The 16443-nt window shown below is 43.3% G+C and overlaps 1 protein-coding gene across 1 annotated transcript in view; it reads left to right on the top strand.

Moving 5' to 3' along the window:
• The window catches only part of PAPPA (pappalysin 1), a 230094-nt gene that overhangs the window by 139420 nt on the left and 74231 nt on the right, over positions 1–16443 (top strand). Inside the window, exon 10 of the mRNA XM_063082520.1 lies at positions 3494–3687. Within this exon, the coding sequence (XP_062938590.1) occupies positions 3494–3687 (194 nt within the window). The remainder of the gene's footprint in view (positions 1–3493; positions 3688–16443) is intronic.

Raw genomic sequence — 16443 nt, 5'->3', positions numbered from 1 at the left:
TGTTTCATTGTTTTGTTGCTGCTGTCTTTGTTTTTCCTGGCCACACATTTGTATTCCGTTCCTTACCCTGTTCTCTTCAGTGCTTGGGGCAGAGGGAATAGGGAGGTAGAGAAAATTCCCCAGATACAGACTGGCAGATGTAGCTGAAAAGCCCCCGGGACACTAGTAGCAAGAGAAACTGAATAGCAGAGTCCAAGGATGTTATTTTAAAAAGGGACTCAATAGCTTTGTCAGCAGAATGTTGGAGAACAAACCAGGCATAGCTCTTTCTCTCTTTTCACTCTATCTCTTCTCTCTCTTTTCACTCTGTCTCTACCTTTCTATCTGTATATTATCTATCTACCTATCTACCTATTTACGTCTGTCTCTACCTCTCCTCCACTCTTGGGTTCTGTTGGTTCCAAGCAGACAGATTTATCACGGGCTTAAACAGTCAGGAAGAAATTAGCCTTCGTGAAATCTCAGCTCGAGCCCCAAGTCCTGCCACTCTGAGAGGTCTCTTCGCTAAGGAAATAAATTAAAGCATCTTAGAAAATAGATCTTATATAACCTTATTATAATCTTGCCCTATTTGTCTTCCCATTGGAGAAGAAGGAAGATTGTACCAAGAGTCAGACAACCCCATGATCTTATCCTCAAGAGGATGCATTTTCGTCATTAGGTAGATACTGTGTATAGTGGAAGATCTCTCTGCTAGATGTAAAAAGGACCGGCTTTGACTTCTTGCTCTGCTACCTCCTCTCTCTGCGACCTGGAAGCAGATGCCTTGCCTTTTCTAGCTTTCAGTTTTCCATTAGATATAATGGGTGAAGGAGCTGGCCTTGCACATATCACCTCAGGTTAATCACTGAAACAACACTGGGTAAATATTAGTACCTCCATTTCTTTTTCCTAGATGAGGATAATGAAGTTTAGAGAGGTTAGGTTATTTTATATAAGTCCTACACAGTTTATGTGTGGCAGGATTAGGATTTGAACCTAGCTTTGCCTATTGCCAAAACCCTTGCTCTTTTCAATCCCTTTTATTGGGTTTCTAAAAAGGAAAGCCTGGCTTTCTGGCTGGTCACTCTTGGATTGGGCTTAAGCTTTATTATATGTTAAGTTGGCCATATTCACCAAGAGCTTGGAGCTACTGAGAAGTGCTGAGTTTGTATTCTTTCCATGCTGAACTGCCAGGCATGCTACTGGTCACTGGAGTCCTCAGCTGGCTCAGACCCATCCTTAAATAATTGAATTATAATGAATTGATTTATTCTGGCTCTTTTGGTAGTATTTCACTATGTAAACTGTTTGCAGAAATAAACAAGGGATTTCGGAGCTTGGAAGGGGCTCAACATTCTGCTGCCCCTGAATTCAATGACTCCATTTTTAGATAGTCAGCATCATAGAAATCAGAGTCTTATTTCTCCCTGACCCGGGCTCTTTCTAGTTAGGGGAATGTTGCTTGAAAGTGTTTCAAGCGAATACTGATTTCACAAGCTGATTTAATTCAGCCACTTAGGAACAAATCAACCCCTTAGAAGTAGGTTATTTTTTCTCTCTCTTGATGATTATTTAAGAATGTACAAAGCACATTTATGCTTACTTCCTTTGTGACTTCTATGGTTGTCCTGAGAGAGTGTCTTGGCTGGGAATATCATTTGTACATTAGGGGTGGGGAGCCAGAGGCTAACAAGAGAAACTGGTTGTGCCAAGTTACATAGGTAATACAAGGGACAGAAATCAAACCCTGGGCTTGGGCCCTAAATTCATTACTCTCTCCAGAGCTACTCTCCATTATTTTGGAGTAAACAGGGGAAGGATGTTCTAGATAAAGCAGTGTTTTTAGGGTTACTGTATGTTCTGATTTGCCTGGAATATTTTCCCAGTATATGTGCCTATTAGGACATAATTTTTAATAGTACTGCTATCATTCTCAAAGTGCTCTAGTTTGGATGATAAATTATAAGGTAACCCTAAGACACTGGGTAGGGACTACATCTTGAGCTCAGAATCTTTCAGAGGAGCCAAAACATGTAGACATAATGACAGCACAGTATGATAAGAATTAAGGTAGAGGTCTTTATAAAATAGGGACCTACACAGGAGGGGATATTTAGCTTTGCCTAGAAAAGTTGGAAAATAGCAAAGAAGACCTAACATCAGAGTTATTAAAACATGGACAAGGTGATCTCTTTCAGATGGCCACATCTAGGTTTCTCCTTGTATTGTTCTGTGTTGAAATACCAAGAAATATGCACAGGTCATACCTGCTTAGAAGACATTCTGCGGCTGGCTCTGTTTTTCTGTGATCCTGGTCCTTGCAGATAAATAAGAGTCATTGCAGCAATCACACCAAGTAGAATCCTTGCTGTGGTTTGAATTACATGGGAGCTTAATTATTCACTTGGTCTTTAACTGAAATTCCTAAGGTATCTGACAAGTCCTCAGAAGCTGAGAACATTTGATAGGAGTCCCAGTAATGTAACCTCCTTCTCTGCTCTGATGATTGAGCCCAGAAAGGGAAAAAGGCTTGCCTAAATCAACACAGCAATTTAGTTTGAGAGCTTGGACTGAAGCCAGTGCCTCTTGTATATCACTTTACACTTTATGTAACACCGAAATCCTCTTTGGAGTTAAATAAATTCCCGTTTGCAACTGTGAAGTTCTGTGGTGTCAGATAATGTATCCAGAACTTGGAAAGTGAAATCCTGAGTTTGAGACCAAGGTAAGATCTGTCATTAACACACTGTGTGACCTTGGTCAAGTTATTAATGCTGTGTGGAACTTCGGTATCCTCATCTGGAAGATTAAAACACATACAATACGATGCCATTATATGTAACGGACTGGAGCATCCTCAGATTTTGGAATCCATGGGGGGTCCTGGAAGCAATCTCCCCATGGACACCAAGGGACTATAATAATTAAAATAATAATACCATCCTCACAGGGTTTTTGTGAGGCTCATTTGAGTTAATGACTGTGGAAATGTTTGTAAACTTTTTTGTGTGTGTGGCAAAGAAAAGTACTCGTGAGATCCATCCTGTTAACCTATTTTTTAAGTATATAGTACAATACCGTTAACTATGAGCACAACGTTACACAACATATTTCTAGAACTTCTTCATCTTAAATGAAACTCCATACCCATTGGGTAGCAGCTCTTCATTCCCCTTCCTCCCCACATTCTGGCAACCATCGTTCTGCTTTCTGCTTCTATAAACTTAACTACATTAGACACTTTATATAAGTGAGATCATGCAGTATTTGTCCTTCTGTGACTAGCTTATTTCACTTAGCATAATGTCCTCCTGGTTTATTCATGTTGTTGCATATGACAGGATTTTTTTTTTTTTCCTTTTTAAGGCTGAATAGTATTCCATTGTAACCAATGATGGTGGGCTTGGCAGTGCAGATAGTTTTGGGGGTCTGATTCCATAGCTGCTGCTGATGGCTGAAGCCAAAGAAAATATCTGTCCATTTTCTCCCTTTCTACATCCATCTCCTACAGATGAGCCCAGCCGGTGCTATTTCCATGATGGTGATGGGGTATGTGAGGAGTTCGAACAAAAAACTAGCATTAAGGACTGTGGAGTCTACACGCCCCAGGGGTTCCTGGATCAATGGGCATCCAACGCTTCAGTATCCCACCAGGACCAGCAATGCCCAGGCTGGGTCATCATTGGACAGCCAGCAGCGTCCCAGGTAAGATCCTACTATGTGCAACATTTCGCACAGACATTCTGAATCTCTGCTATGCCTCTCAAGGCTGCCCACCTCAAAGTCAGTGTCATTAGATGTGGCTGCTTGAGCATATCTTTAGCCAAATATAATGTTAGGGACTCATGAGCACCATTTGTAAAGGATTAGACATGGAATTGTTAAGGGCAGGCAACATCAGTGTAGGGGGGGTAATGACTGTTCCTGGTTCCTACCTACTGTAATTCATATTGGGGGATATACTATTTTGGATATACCACAGGAATTCAGCAGGATAAAAACAAATTAATTTTGGAAAGTCTCACTTTTTTGGGTGGGGGAGGTGAGGCAAGTTGTGTACTCCTAGAATTAGCACTCACTACCATGAATTTGCTGATGATCTCTAAGGACCTTCCCAGTTCTAAGAACCTGTGACTTATTCCTTGGTTCCCTAATGCACTATTTATGTGTCATGGTTCTTCCCCAGGGAACTGTCAGTTTAGTTGAGAGAGTGAGAGTTTTGGGGCCACCAGAGCTTATGTGATTCCAGGGATGGCCATTCTGTCCCTAGAGCTCCCTTTCCAATTATCCTGCTGAGCAAGCACCTGCCTTCCTCTGAGATTCTCATTTCCCAGAGACATGACTCAGTGCTTCTGACTGCCTGGCCCACTGGCTATTTCTGAGACCAGCCCCTTCTGGCCTTGCAGATGAGCCATTATTCCCACATTCCTCTCTAACATTGCCTCCTTGATTCAGATTCAGTGCAGAAGGTCTGGCTTGTAGATGAGTTAGAGATATGACCTTCTTCTGGGCCCAGTGAAGAATCATTGAGTGAGATTTAAGATAGGAGCAGCTAACTTATTAGTTATAGCATCTATTTGACCATTGCTTCATTTGTGTTTGCTTATGCTTACATTATCAGATCTTGTATCTATTCATTTGCATTTATTTTTTAATGTCCTGAAAAGAGTGGGAAGAAGTGAGAACATGCCAATCCCCGATACCTCTCATGAGTCCTGCCAGCCGGGTGAATGAATGAACGAATGCGTGAATGAATGACTAGGGCTGGTCCTCACCACATGCCACTTCTCCCCTTGGTGAACTCATCTGTGTGGTTGCACTAATCATGCTTAACTATAAGTATCTATTTGTATGTCTGGCTTCCCCAATAAGCTCTTAGTTCTTCAAGAACTGGTTTGAGATCTATTCATCTTTGTCCTCTCATCTTCAAGCACAAAATCTAGATAAGACCAGGTGCTCAGCTCAGGAAATGTGTATTTTATTGACTGCAGATATACACACATACACATACATACACACGGCTCCATGCAAATGAACAACACCTCTGTGTGACATAGAATGGCCTGCTTCAGGAACAGCAGGGCTGGGGCCACCAATACAACCAGGAATCCCAAATTCAACACTAGCATCCAGTTCCTAGAAATGTTTAAAAAACATCAGTCAAACAAGGGAATGATAAACGCATTCAGAACATCACATGAACAAGAGTGGAGGTAGCAGCTGTGCTTAAAAAATCACCCAAAGCTTATTGCTACTAATGTGAGAAAAGGAAAAAATTTCCCAGTCTTAGCATTTGAAAAGAGGCTTCATGGGGCAATTATTCCAATCTTGTAAGAAGGGGGGGAGGCTGTCAGGAATTATGGGTAATTATCTCTTCCTTAACAAAAATCCAATTTTAAAAAATCATTATAAATACTAGCACTTCGATCTACAAAGAGGAGATGAGGAAACAAAATCATCCTACTGAATTATTCATTGTAACCAATTTTATTTTAATGAAATCGACTAAGTTCCATTACTCTGGGCTTGGACATAATCTTTGTTACAAGGAGACTTCAGCTGTAACTAAATTTTCCATAATGAGATCAGCTCACTGGAGAATATAGGGTCAGGGGAGACGATCTGTGTGCAGGCTGGGTGCAAGGCCCGCAGAGGGTGGCCAGGAGGGCACAGAACGAAAATCTGAATTCCTCATCTGAGAGCCTATGCCTGCAAGTCATTCACACACCCTTTCCCCCCAGTCAGGCACATGCACACACACGTGCACACACATACACACACACACAGAGCCTGATAATTTGGGGTAAAGGCTACTCCTGAAGTGGAAACATAGAGAGGGAGAAATGTAACTGTGCCCTTCATTACCTCATGCAGTAATTAGAAGAAACTGGTAGTTAATTTTCACCCTGTCAGGGCCTCCAGTGAAGATGTTGATGGCTAGAGAGGAAGAGCTGGGAGGCTTTTAGAAGGTGGGCCTAGGAATAAGATGAGAAAATGCACCACGTACCCCTCAATTTCCCCCAACATGATCATACCCTCCCTTTCTATTCTCCCCACCACATACACACACACACTCACACAAATTTATACATGAATAGGCCCTGTAGGAGCATGGATCCACAGAGTGAATCCCAAAGCAGATAGAGGAGAAGTGGGGAAGGAACTAGTAGTTACCAAGGGCCACCAGTCGCTGTGCTGGACACCTATACACACCCTCAGCCAGTCATCTTGCCAGTCTTCAAGGTAAGAACTGTTATCTGTCTTGGAGAAACTGAGAAGCACAATGGCTTCCCCACTAAGTCACTCAGCTCATACGTGGAGAATCTAGGATTAAATGGAAGATGACGGTGAGAGCTTGGGACTATGAGGTCACACCCAAAAGTTGGAAGTAACTGGATTCCTGGAAAGCTTTGCTGAAATAAGCAGTGTCCTAGATGGATAGATCTCAGTGTTAGATGTCACTATGCAGAACCCATGAGCTGCTTGAATTCTCCTAGACAGACTTGTAGACACTGCCCACACCTTCACATTCAGGCTGCTCCCACTCTCTGCCAAAGTGGCCCTGTTCTGTGATCCCCTGGTGTACATTAGGACACTCCTTTAACTTGGGAAATGATGAAGTAACCACAGTCGTTCCTATTTCCTCTTTACAGTTCAGTTTTGTCCCCTGTCTGCCTTTCCCTAATGCTGTGGAAATGATGAATGCAGGGACTTTTTGGAGTTATGAGCCCATCTCTGTGCTAGAGCCTGTGGAAGAAATCAAAGGCGTAAAAGACTCAGCCTCTGATCTTGTCACTGCACTAGACTTAGGAGTGAGAATTCTACCAAGAGGTGCAGCCTTGACAGAATAAGTCTGTGGAATCTCTGTGACAACTGCAAAGAAGCAATGCTCCTTATACTATGACTAAGAATATTGATTAAAACTTCAGTTTTGATTTTGTATCAGCCTGCCACTTCTAATGGTTTCCAGTCTCTCTCTCTCTCTCTCTCTCTCTCTCTCTCTCTCTCTCGCTCACTCTCTCTCTCTCGCTCTCACTCTCTCTCTCTCTCGCTCTCGCTCTCGCTCTCGCCCATTCTCCTCAAACAAGATTTCCAAATTTGGTTAGGGCAAAGCTAACCCTGAACACTGACTGTCATATCCAAACATTATCAGAAGTATCAAAACTTCCTGGTTGTGCAAATTGGGCTGAACATCCTATAATAAGAGACATTCTTTGGATATTTTGGCCATGCACCTTCCTGGCCCAGCTGGAATCAAGAAGTTCCTGAGACAGAACAAAAATGGAAATGAACCAAAAAAATCAAGTTCTCTCTCTTCTGGGAACCTCAGAAAATGGTTTGGTTTAAGTGCTTGCAAAGATCTCGTCTTGTACTTATTTTGTCTCCATGTTTTGTATTTCTTTAATGCTTTACACCAAAGGCTGCCAAAACGAGAGGTGGATATTCCTTTCTTCTGCCCACAACTCCAGCATTCTACCAAAGCCTATTTCCTCCTATCCAAACAGGCACCTCCCTACTTTCCAATGGCCTGAGGAGGAAATGGAAATACTAAGAGCATCTGGAATTCACAGTAATCTCCTAGGGATTACAGACCTTCACTCCACCAACCAATTTATTTGGTTAATCCTTTGAGGGCAAAACTTAGACTAAGCATTTCCAGGGCAGTAGTTTGGGGGCCAAAGTAAAGAAAACCTTTCTAAGAATAAGAAATATCCACACTGGAATGGGATGACTTGTGGTATAGAAAGCTCCCCATCGTGAGACATTCAGGCTCAGCTGCGTAGTGAACAGGAGATTCCCACATTAGAAGGCAGGTGGGGCCCAGGCCCCTTCCCCTCTTTTTGTAATTAATTCTCTGACTTTATAGCCAATTAACCCATTGCTGGGCATATCATTCTTTCGCCACTTTGTTTTGAGTTGCTATTTTCTATTAATTGGCACATCCCTGATACTTCATGCTCCTATTAAAATATAAGTTATACTATGTCTTGTGATACAGCAATTTATTCACTTAATCAAACAGAGATACATTGGGGTCCTGGATCCTGAGGGATGTGAGGAGGGAGAGAGCATGGGTGTTAATGAAGTGGAGTCATGCAGATCGGGCTTCGCCCTCTTCACTTCTGTTCTCACTTGGGAACCTTGAGTAAATTACTCCTCTGAGAACCTCGGTGTCCTCCACTGGAAAGTGGGAATGATGGAGAGTAAGAATGAACATGACACACTAGTACTGGGTTTTTTTCATTTATAGGGTAGTGCAAATGTTCATTCTCTGTCTCATTCATGTCAGGCTCCTCTCTACACCCTCATCCCTGAGCTGGCCACCATGACCCACATGGTACAAAATCTCAGTCAGCATTTTGCTGAGTTTAACATAGTGGTGTCAGTGAATGTTTGCTGCATGCTCAGAACTAGTAGCAGGCACTTTGAGATACTCTGAAGAAGTGCTGCTTCTTTTGCTGCCTTCAAAGAGCTTACCATTTCATCAATGGGGTGTGCCCAGCTAGAAATAGGAGTCAAAAGACCCAAGAGTGTGAGATCCAGCTGCTATCAGATTTCTCAGCCAGCAGGGATGAGAGCCAGTAAGTAGGGATGGAAAAGTCCTTTGCCTACTTTCAGAAGGTCCTGGACAAATTTTAAAATTAACATTTGCAGAGTTCTTTCAGGCTCTGTACCAAGTTCCTTGAATCCTACTAAAGGTATTACAAAAATAAGAATCAGTGTTCTCACTTTACAGATTAAGACACTATGGCATAGGGAGCTGAGCGACTCGCTTTTGTGCTAACCCCTGTAAGGGACAGAACCATGAGTCAAGCCACTGTGTTCATAATAGGAACCCAGAGACAGGATGAGGCAGTTTGCACCTGCTTGGTGACAGATGCATGAGAACAAGCCAGAAGAGCTGGTGTCTTTTGCACCTTTTTGTTTGTGGTATATTAAGGAACAACAAGAAAGTGGGAGTGGGATCTCCCCCTCTACAATACCCCAAATACTACCCTACTGTTTCTGCTTTGCTACCCAGATCACCACCTGTCAGCACCGATTCTTTTAGGTTAAACATTGCTCTCTTCAAATAGTGTTCTAAAATGTGCATGTAGAAATAAGGGAGAAATAGAAGAAGTGTTTTAAGTTGCCAACACCTGCATGTAAAAGAGATTTGTTAGATTTTAGAATGTATGCCTAATTATTGCTGGGATATCAGAGGAAAAAGAAGAAAAGCACAAATAGGGAAATTGTAGATGGAAGAGGAAACTTTGCCATATTTATAGTTTTGTCACAGCCATGTGCGTGAAATGCCAGGAAAAGAGAATTGCAAGATGTGTTTGTTCCTTGATGGCTGTAGAGTCAGAGTTAGGAGAGCAGGGGCCGTTCATCTGTGTCTTCTCCACCCTTGTCTCCAGAACAAGGCACTAGACACCCTCTGGGTTCTGTGGACACAAGGGTAAGAAATCTTTCTACGTGCACTTTTTTTTTTTTTTTTTTTTTGACTTGCAGTGGGATCGCAACCCTCGGCACGGTGTGGTCTGTACCACGCTCAGCCAGTGAGCACACCGGCCATCCCTGTATAGGATCCGAACCTGCGGCCTCGGCGCTACCAGCACCGCACTCTCCCGAGTGAGCCACGGGGCCGGCCCTCTATGTGCACTTTTGATGCAGTGTAGGAAGTGCTCAGACAGAGGAACCCAGAGGAGGGCAGGGAGGTATTTCCTGTGGAAGTGAATGCTCGGCTGTGACTAGAAGGATAAGCTGGGGGATAGCGCAGACAATGAATGGGAAGAGAGTGTTAGAGAAAAAGAGAGTGAGAGAATAAGGGAGAGAGAGAATGGCATATTCAAAAAAGCCAATAAGAAGTAAAAAAAAAAAATCAAGAGAGATGAGCTAATGAGCTAGGAAAAGTGGACAGGGACATCCTGCAGATACTTGGAATTTAGAATTTATCCTGAGGGCAATGAAGAACTTTTTTGAGTTCTTAAGCAGGGGGATAACACGGTCAGATGTTCATTGAAAGGAGAGGAATGATGTCTGTTAAACATCTTCTGTATGCCAGGCCCTGGATTAGGTGTTTGAAGCATGTTGTTTCCCATATATTTTATGACAGCCCTACTGAGACCTCTTACTCAAAATGAAGAAACTGAGTCTCAGAAGGATGAACTTACCTATGGCACTGTATCTTCTAATTTTTCTTACACTAGGATACTGGTATTACATTAAAACAGCCTCATCTGGAAATTTTGCATTGACAAATTTCCCAGTGCTGCTTAGATAGCACTATTTGCAAAGGGCTGGAAGATGTCTTGGACTCAACACCCAGTGCCAGAGTCACTTTTCAGGGCTGTCTTTCTCTTCCATGCCCACCCTACTGGCCATTGTCTTCTCCAAAGTTTTCAACTCTTCTCATTAGTGAAATGGGATGTCCTCTGCCCACAGTGGTCGAAAGAGGAGAGACCAAGGGAATATGCTGAAATGTCAGAGAAGATTCCAAGCAGTTTTCCCAAATACCCAAGGGATCTGCTTTCTCCTGGTGGTTTCTGAATAATTTTTCAAGAGCACATATGTAAGTCATCTAAGGAGGCAGAACAGAAAGTACCAGGGTCTGTCACAATTTGTCCCATGGTATGGGGACCCAAAAATCCCTCTAGGAGAGTAAAAAATAGAGCTTGCCTCAGAAAGGAGCCCTCCTGAACTGGTTGTCATAACTGCCCTGAAACTTGTCATGTAAACCTTGGGCTGGGAGAGACTTTAAATCTACTGAACTTTATTTGATCCCAGCAAAGGGATCTACTGTATTCTTTTCCTGGCCTTCTCTTCTTTCCAGCCTTTATTTACTCACCCTTTCAATATTTGTTCACATCTACAAAAATCCAGACACTGTGACTGGCCCTGGGATTCTCTCTGAAAAACTTTGAGTGATGGGAGGTTTGAAGAAAAAAAAAAATGAGATTTAGGATCATACTAACTTGGTTTTCAGTTCTGGGGTCCACCACTTATTAGTTGTTTGGCTTTGGGCAAGTCAGTTATCTTTGCCTACAGACAATTTCTTGCCTGTAAAATGGGAATAATAACATCTGTATGATAGATGCTTGTCAAGAATGAGACAGTTGATCCAGAAATGTGGTTTTACTTTTGATAGCAACTGACAGATATTTTAAAAACATACTTCTGTCTGCCTATGAAGTTTTGGCAACTGAGGGACCAATTCAATTAGGAACAATGTGTGCATGTGTGTGTGTGTGTGTGTGTGTGTGTGTGTGTTTCTTTTAAAGGAGTGGTCTTTGGGGCACAGAAATCTAGGCAAAGACTCTGAGAGTCTCTTGGTGTTATTTCACTTAAGGTTTGACTTTTATTAAACATCTTCCTTGGACCTCTCAATCCCCTCTCTGTTGTGAAATGATTCTGATATTCAGATTCAGAATCAACAGAATCTTATTGTGAACCTTCTATGTCCAAAGCATCATTTTCAGCAATGGGCTGATGTTAAGATGAACAATTCAACCACCGCCCTAAGTAGGATGTGTCCTGTGGAGGAAATGGTACACCAAAACAGGTTTTTCTAAGAAAAGATAAGTGTTGGCATAGTGTTGTGATACATGGAGTCAACCTTGAGGAGGAAGGGTGAACCTGAGAGGGAGGTTACCTATGAAATTATTTTTCTTTTCAGTTGAGCATGTGGGGAAATGGAAAAACTGTAACCTGGCTGCAGTTTCACAAAGGAAGCGTAAGCTTCAGAGACAGAAAGACCTGGTTTGAGTACTGTTCCTTATTGGCTGCATGACCCCTGAAAAATGACTTTACTTTTCTGGGCCTTAGTTTTCCTCATCTGCACAATGGTCCTACTGCCACTCTGTGGGACAGTCATGAGGCTCCAATGAGCTAACATAGAAAGTGTACAGTACGTGCCTACCTCTTACTAGACGTCCCCTTCATGTCAGTTCACATTCTTACTAAACTGTGTTATCCCCAAGTAAATTGAGCCTGGAAGAGGAACAAGCATTGGTGAGAGAGGAAAGCAATGGAGGCACAGGCCTAGCATTTGCAGGCACACCACACACCTGTACTGGTCGATCAGGGAAGGTGCTGCATGGAGCAGTGAGGGCTGGGTTTGAGTGGTGAGTCTTCATTTCTCACTTGCCAGTTGACTCTTGACTTGAAGCCCAAGAACAAGTAAGACTTTGTGGTTTGGGGCTGCTCCACTGGTTCCCCCCGAAGAGCAGACATGAACCTGCCAACCCACTCCATCGCCCATCTAAGAAGATTCCCTGGCCTTTGTGTTCCATCTTCTCCCAAGCCTGATCCACCCCCCCCCCCCCCCACCACACACACACACCTCCTATCTCATCACCTTTACGCTCCACATACTCCTTTCTCAATCTTAGCTTCAGGACCAGACATTGTCCTTCCATCCTGAGTCAATTCACTCAGTCTTCCTTAAAATCTTTCTCCATTCTTGTGTTTAAGTTTCATTTTCTTTTCCTTTTTCTTCTTTAATTTTATTATTATTGTTTTGTTTTAAGTGGGGTCACCGGCATTTAGCCAACATGGCCTTTGCTCTATAATTTTCTTTCATGTTCTGTACCCAAGAAACATGTAAAAAATGTAAACAGCGTTCACGCTCCAGGGCTGTAATGCACTTAGGAAGCAATAGCCGGTCAAGCTTGCTGAGCCCACTGCTTCAGTGGTATTGAATTTTGTCCCCAAAACCACATGCTCATTTCTCTAAGTCAAAAAGTAAACATTCTCAAGCCAGGCCCCAAGGATGGGGTTTCGAGGGGAGTTGGGGTTTGGCTGTGCATAGGATTTTGTTTTTGTTTGTGTGTTTTCATTTGTTTGTGTTTATTTGTCAAGCCCCCTACCCCCCCCCATTCCTCCCCATCCTTACTTTTCAAATTAGCCTGGATGTGTTATACGTAGAAACAGACCACAAAGGGCCTTCTGCCCCGCCTTCCACCCCAGCCATGGATTTCTTAAAACTCGCTAATTCTTCAGCCAGACCCAAGCACCAGGAGGTCCTGGACGTATTTGTGCACATTTGTTTTCCAGAGAGAAATGGACTCAGGCCCATGAGAGGCACCCCTGTTGAGAGGCACGCTTCTGTGCCAGGATGATGCAACAAGATTCCTGCCCACCCTAGGACCCTTTCCCAAACTGGATTGTATGTGTAGAAGGGGACACTTGGCTGATATCTGCATTTGTTTCCTTCCTGGGAAAGAGTCCCTTGGGGGAGGGATGGGATTGGGAGAGATCTGATCTGCTGGCAGGATGTGGCTTTCAGCAGCAAGGATGCCACCTGGGTGATGCCCATGTTTGCAGTGCAGCAAGGAGTCCAGGAACAGAATATCCACGCAGTGCAACGCAAGAGGAGATAACTGGCATGCACCGGGGAGCTACGGTCAGGAGTTTGTGTTCCAGAGAAGGCAGAATTGTGTCAGTTTTCAGGGCCCAGGCTCCAGACCAGGTGTCCAATAAAACTTTCTGTGATGACGAAAATGTTCTACACCTGCACTGACCTATACAGTAGCCTCTAGCCACTATCATATCGAGCCCTTGGAAAATGGCTCATGAAATTGAGGAACTGAATATTTAATTTCAACTCATTTAAATTTAAATAGCCACATGGGGACCGACCGTAGGCTGCCCAGTTGGACAGAGCAGGTCTAGAGTATATCACAGTCCACTGCTACCACTTACAGTGAGATCTCAAACTACTTAGCCTTTCTGCACCTGAGTCTCCTCATTTGTAAATAGGACAATTACACGGAGATTGTCAAGATTCCGTAACACTGCATATATAAAGCACTTGGGACAGTGCTTGGCATAGAGGAAGTGCTACCTAAATTCATTCGATTTAGTCATTGTATTAAATCTATAACCAACCTGTGCAGTGGGAACTGTGTGTCCATTTCACAGATAGGGAAACAAAGGTTCACAAAGGGCCCCTACTCCAATTGGTAGAACAAGAGTTCATCCAGTTCTTTCTGGCTCCAAAGCCCATGTACTTTTTACTACCATACCACTTCTCCCAAGACTTTTTTTATTTTTTATTTTTTATGACATTTCTCTCTTTCCTAAGTGAGTTATGACATACTAAATTTTTGTGATTCGGTGTCTTAAATCTTTTAAGTCTGCGTAAATTCTCATTGGAGGATTTTTGCCTTTGGAGTAAATTCTTCATCATTCACAAGAAATATTGGTCTCAGTGATCTTTCACCTGTGAAGTTTTCTATTTTGTTCCCCATAGCCTATAAAATCCAAAAGCTTTAGCAGGCAAGGCCTCACACAATTTGTACCAGCTTTTCTTTACAATCTGTTACCTAAGAGGCATGTTCCAGGTGGAATGGGCTGTAATCCCTAAACATGCCTTGGAGTGAACATCAGCATTTGCTCCTCCACCTCTGTAAAGCACAGCTGTAGTTCAGGAGGCTCCTTTTCCATACCGCCTCCTCTGAGCACCTCAGCCCATGAGCCACGCCTGCTCTTCTGGTGCCTCATAGTACTGCTGGGATCATGGGGTGGGCCTGAGCACAAGCTTCCTTTCAGTTTGCATTGTCTGTGTCTACAGCTTTTCAAACTTCATGGTCTATGAGCAGCTAAGGATTTGGGCTCCACCTTGTAACTGTAGGTATTTCCAGTGCCTGGCACAGAGTTTGCTTTGTGAAGAATACTTGAAAAATGTTTATGGATTCATTGAATGGTGCTATTGAAAACAACATCTGCTGAGTGATGTCTACTGTATGATCGGGTTAAATGTACAAATCACTGTCTACAAGTGATCCCCTTATGTTGCCAGGTTACAGTCCCCTGTTAATATCGGAAGTGACCAAAGTAGGCAGGGCCTTCTGAAATCCTCTGGTTCATCCCTTCACATTGCAGAGGAGGCAAGCACCACTGAGTAAGTTGGGGAATACGTTCTGAAAACATATCCTGAACCCCAACCTCATGTTCTTTCTGCTGCTCTGTGCCTCCATAATCCACCCCCACCTCCAAATGTTAGCTGCACAGCCACAAGGGTTTTCTTTGTTACTGAACAGGGCCTGGCATGTAGTAGGCTCATGATAAATATTTATGAATAAATATTTCCTTTGCTCTGCTAACAGCTTTGTGCTGAAAGCAGGAAACAGCATCTAGAGGCTGGGCCCCAGCATAAACGGTCTACCCTTTTGCCTCTTATCATTGCAGGAAAGATCAGGGTTCCAGTGATGTCCCTGTGATTAGCTTCCTACAGAGATGCATGGAAACTATAGGGCTGCCTTCTGACTTGAGAATGTGGTTCACCCTCAGAGAGGTCTCCCAGTGAGAGGCCCAGCACAGGAGTAAGAGAAGGAGAGAAGAGAGGAAGGAGAGGTGGAGAGAAGAGGGAAGAAGGAATATAGAATTAAGGGAGAGAGGAAAAGGAATGACTGCACCAAAGTAACAAATGACACTAACAATGATAACATAATAGTAATAACGATAATTGATAGTAATGATGGAAGCAATGTGAATGGCTTGACTATCAGAGTAGGTATTCTATGTCAGGAACACTGCATGGTTTTTGCACATTTAAACCTGCCAACCACCCTATGGGGTAGCTACTGTAATTTTCACTGGTTTACAGAGGAGTAAATTGAGATTCACCAAGGTTAGGTCACTTATTTAAGGGTCTACAGTTGGCCCAGGGGTGGGACAGGGAAGTCTAGAATTTGAAACCTGTACTGTCTCCCTTTAGAGCCAGGAAGAAAGGAGGAACATGTTCATTGTGTTTATAGTGTGTAAGGTGTGTCTAAACATTTACAGGAGCAAGAGCTCTTGTAATCCTGGCAACCACCCTCCAATGTGGATACCATCATCTCATTCTGCAATGGAGGAATGTAGACTTGGTGAAGCGTTCAAGGTCATGCTGTCAAGTGAATGGCAGAAGCTGAGTTTCCAGATCATGTTTCTTTGACTTTGAAATGTATGTGACTTCCCTGTTCAATGGAAGCTACAGGAAAATGGCAGGTGTAGGGGTTATTGAGGAATTTGCATTGTGAATCCAAGATTCCCAGGGACCATGTTTCAGAACAACTGCTTCAGTACCCTGCTTTTGTGCAGATATGTGCTTCCCTGGCCAAGGCTGCACCTGGGGGAAAGCATCACTCTACAATCTCCCTGTCCCTCAAAAAACTCTGCTGACAGGGTGGTGGATATGTAGGTCCGCAGTGTCCATTGGACACTGGGTGGACAAAGCCTCCAGTTTGCACATCAAGGTCACTATCCCTACCTCTGAAATCTGGAGAGGCAGGCCAGAGGGAAATGTCACCCTTGTCTTTAAGAATGGGAGTCTTGTTTGAGCTGGAAGGTCAGCAGGATGCTATTGAAGGCAAAAGCACCTCCTGTCCTCTCGCTCCTTGTATATGTCACTGTACCTCATCCTTTGGCAGCTTTCCCCAGGAGAAATCAAGCACGAGGCAGCCTAGGCAAGAGTGTTGCCTCCTCTTCAAAAGT

This window comes from Cynocephalus volans, chromosome 17, assembly GCF_027409185.1.
Source record: "Cynocephalus volans isolate mCynVol1 chromosome 17, mCynVol1.pri, whole genome shotgun sequence".
NCBI lineage: Eukaryota > Metazoa > Chordata > Mammalia > Dermoptera > Cynocephalidae > Cynocephalus > Cynocephalus volans.
Note: the sequence above shows the minus strand (reverse complement) of the source record. Positions and strands in the feature narration are given on the sequence as shown.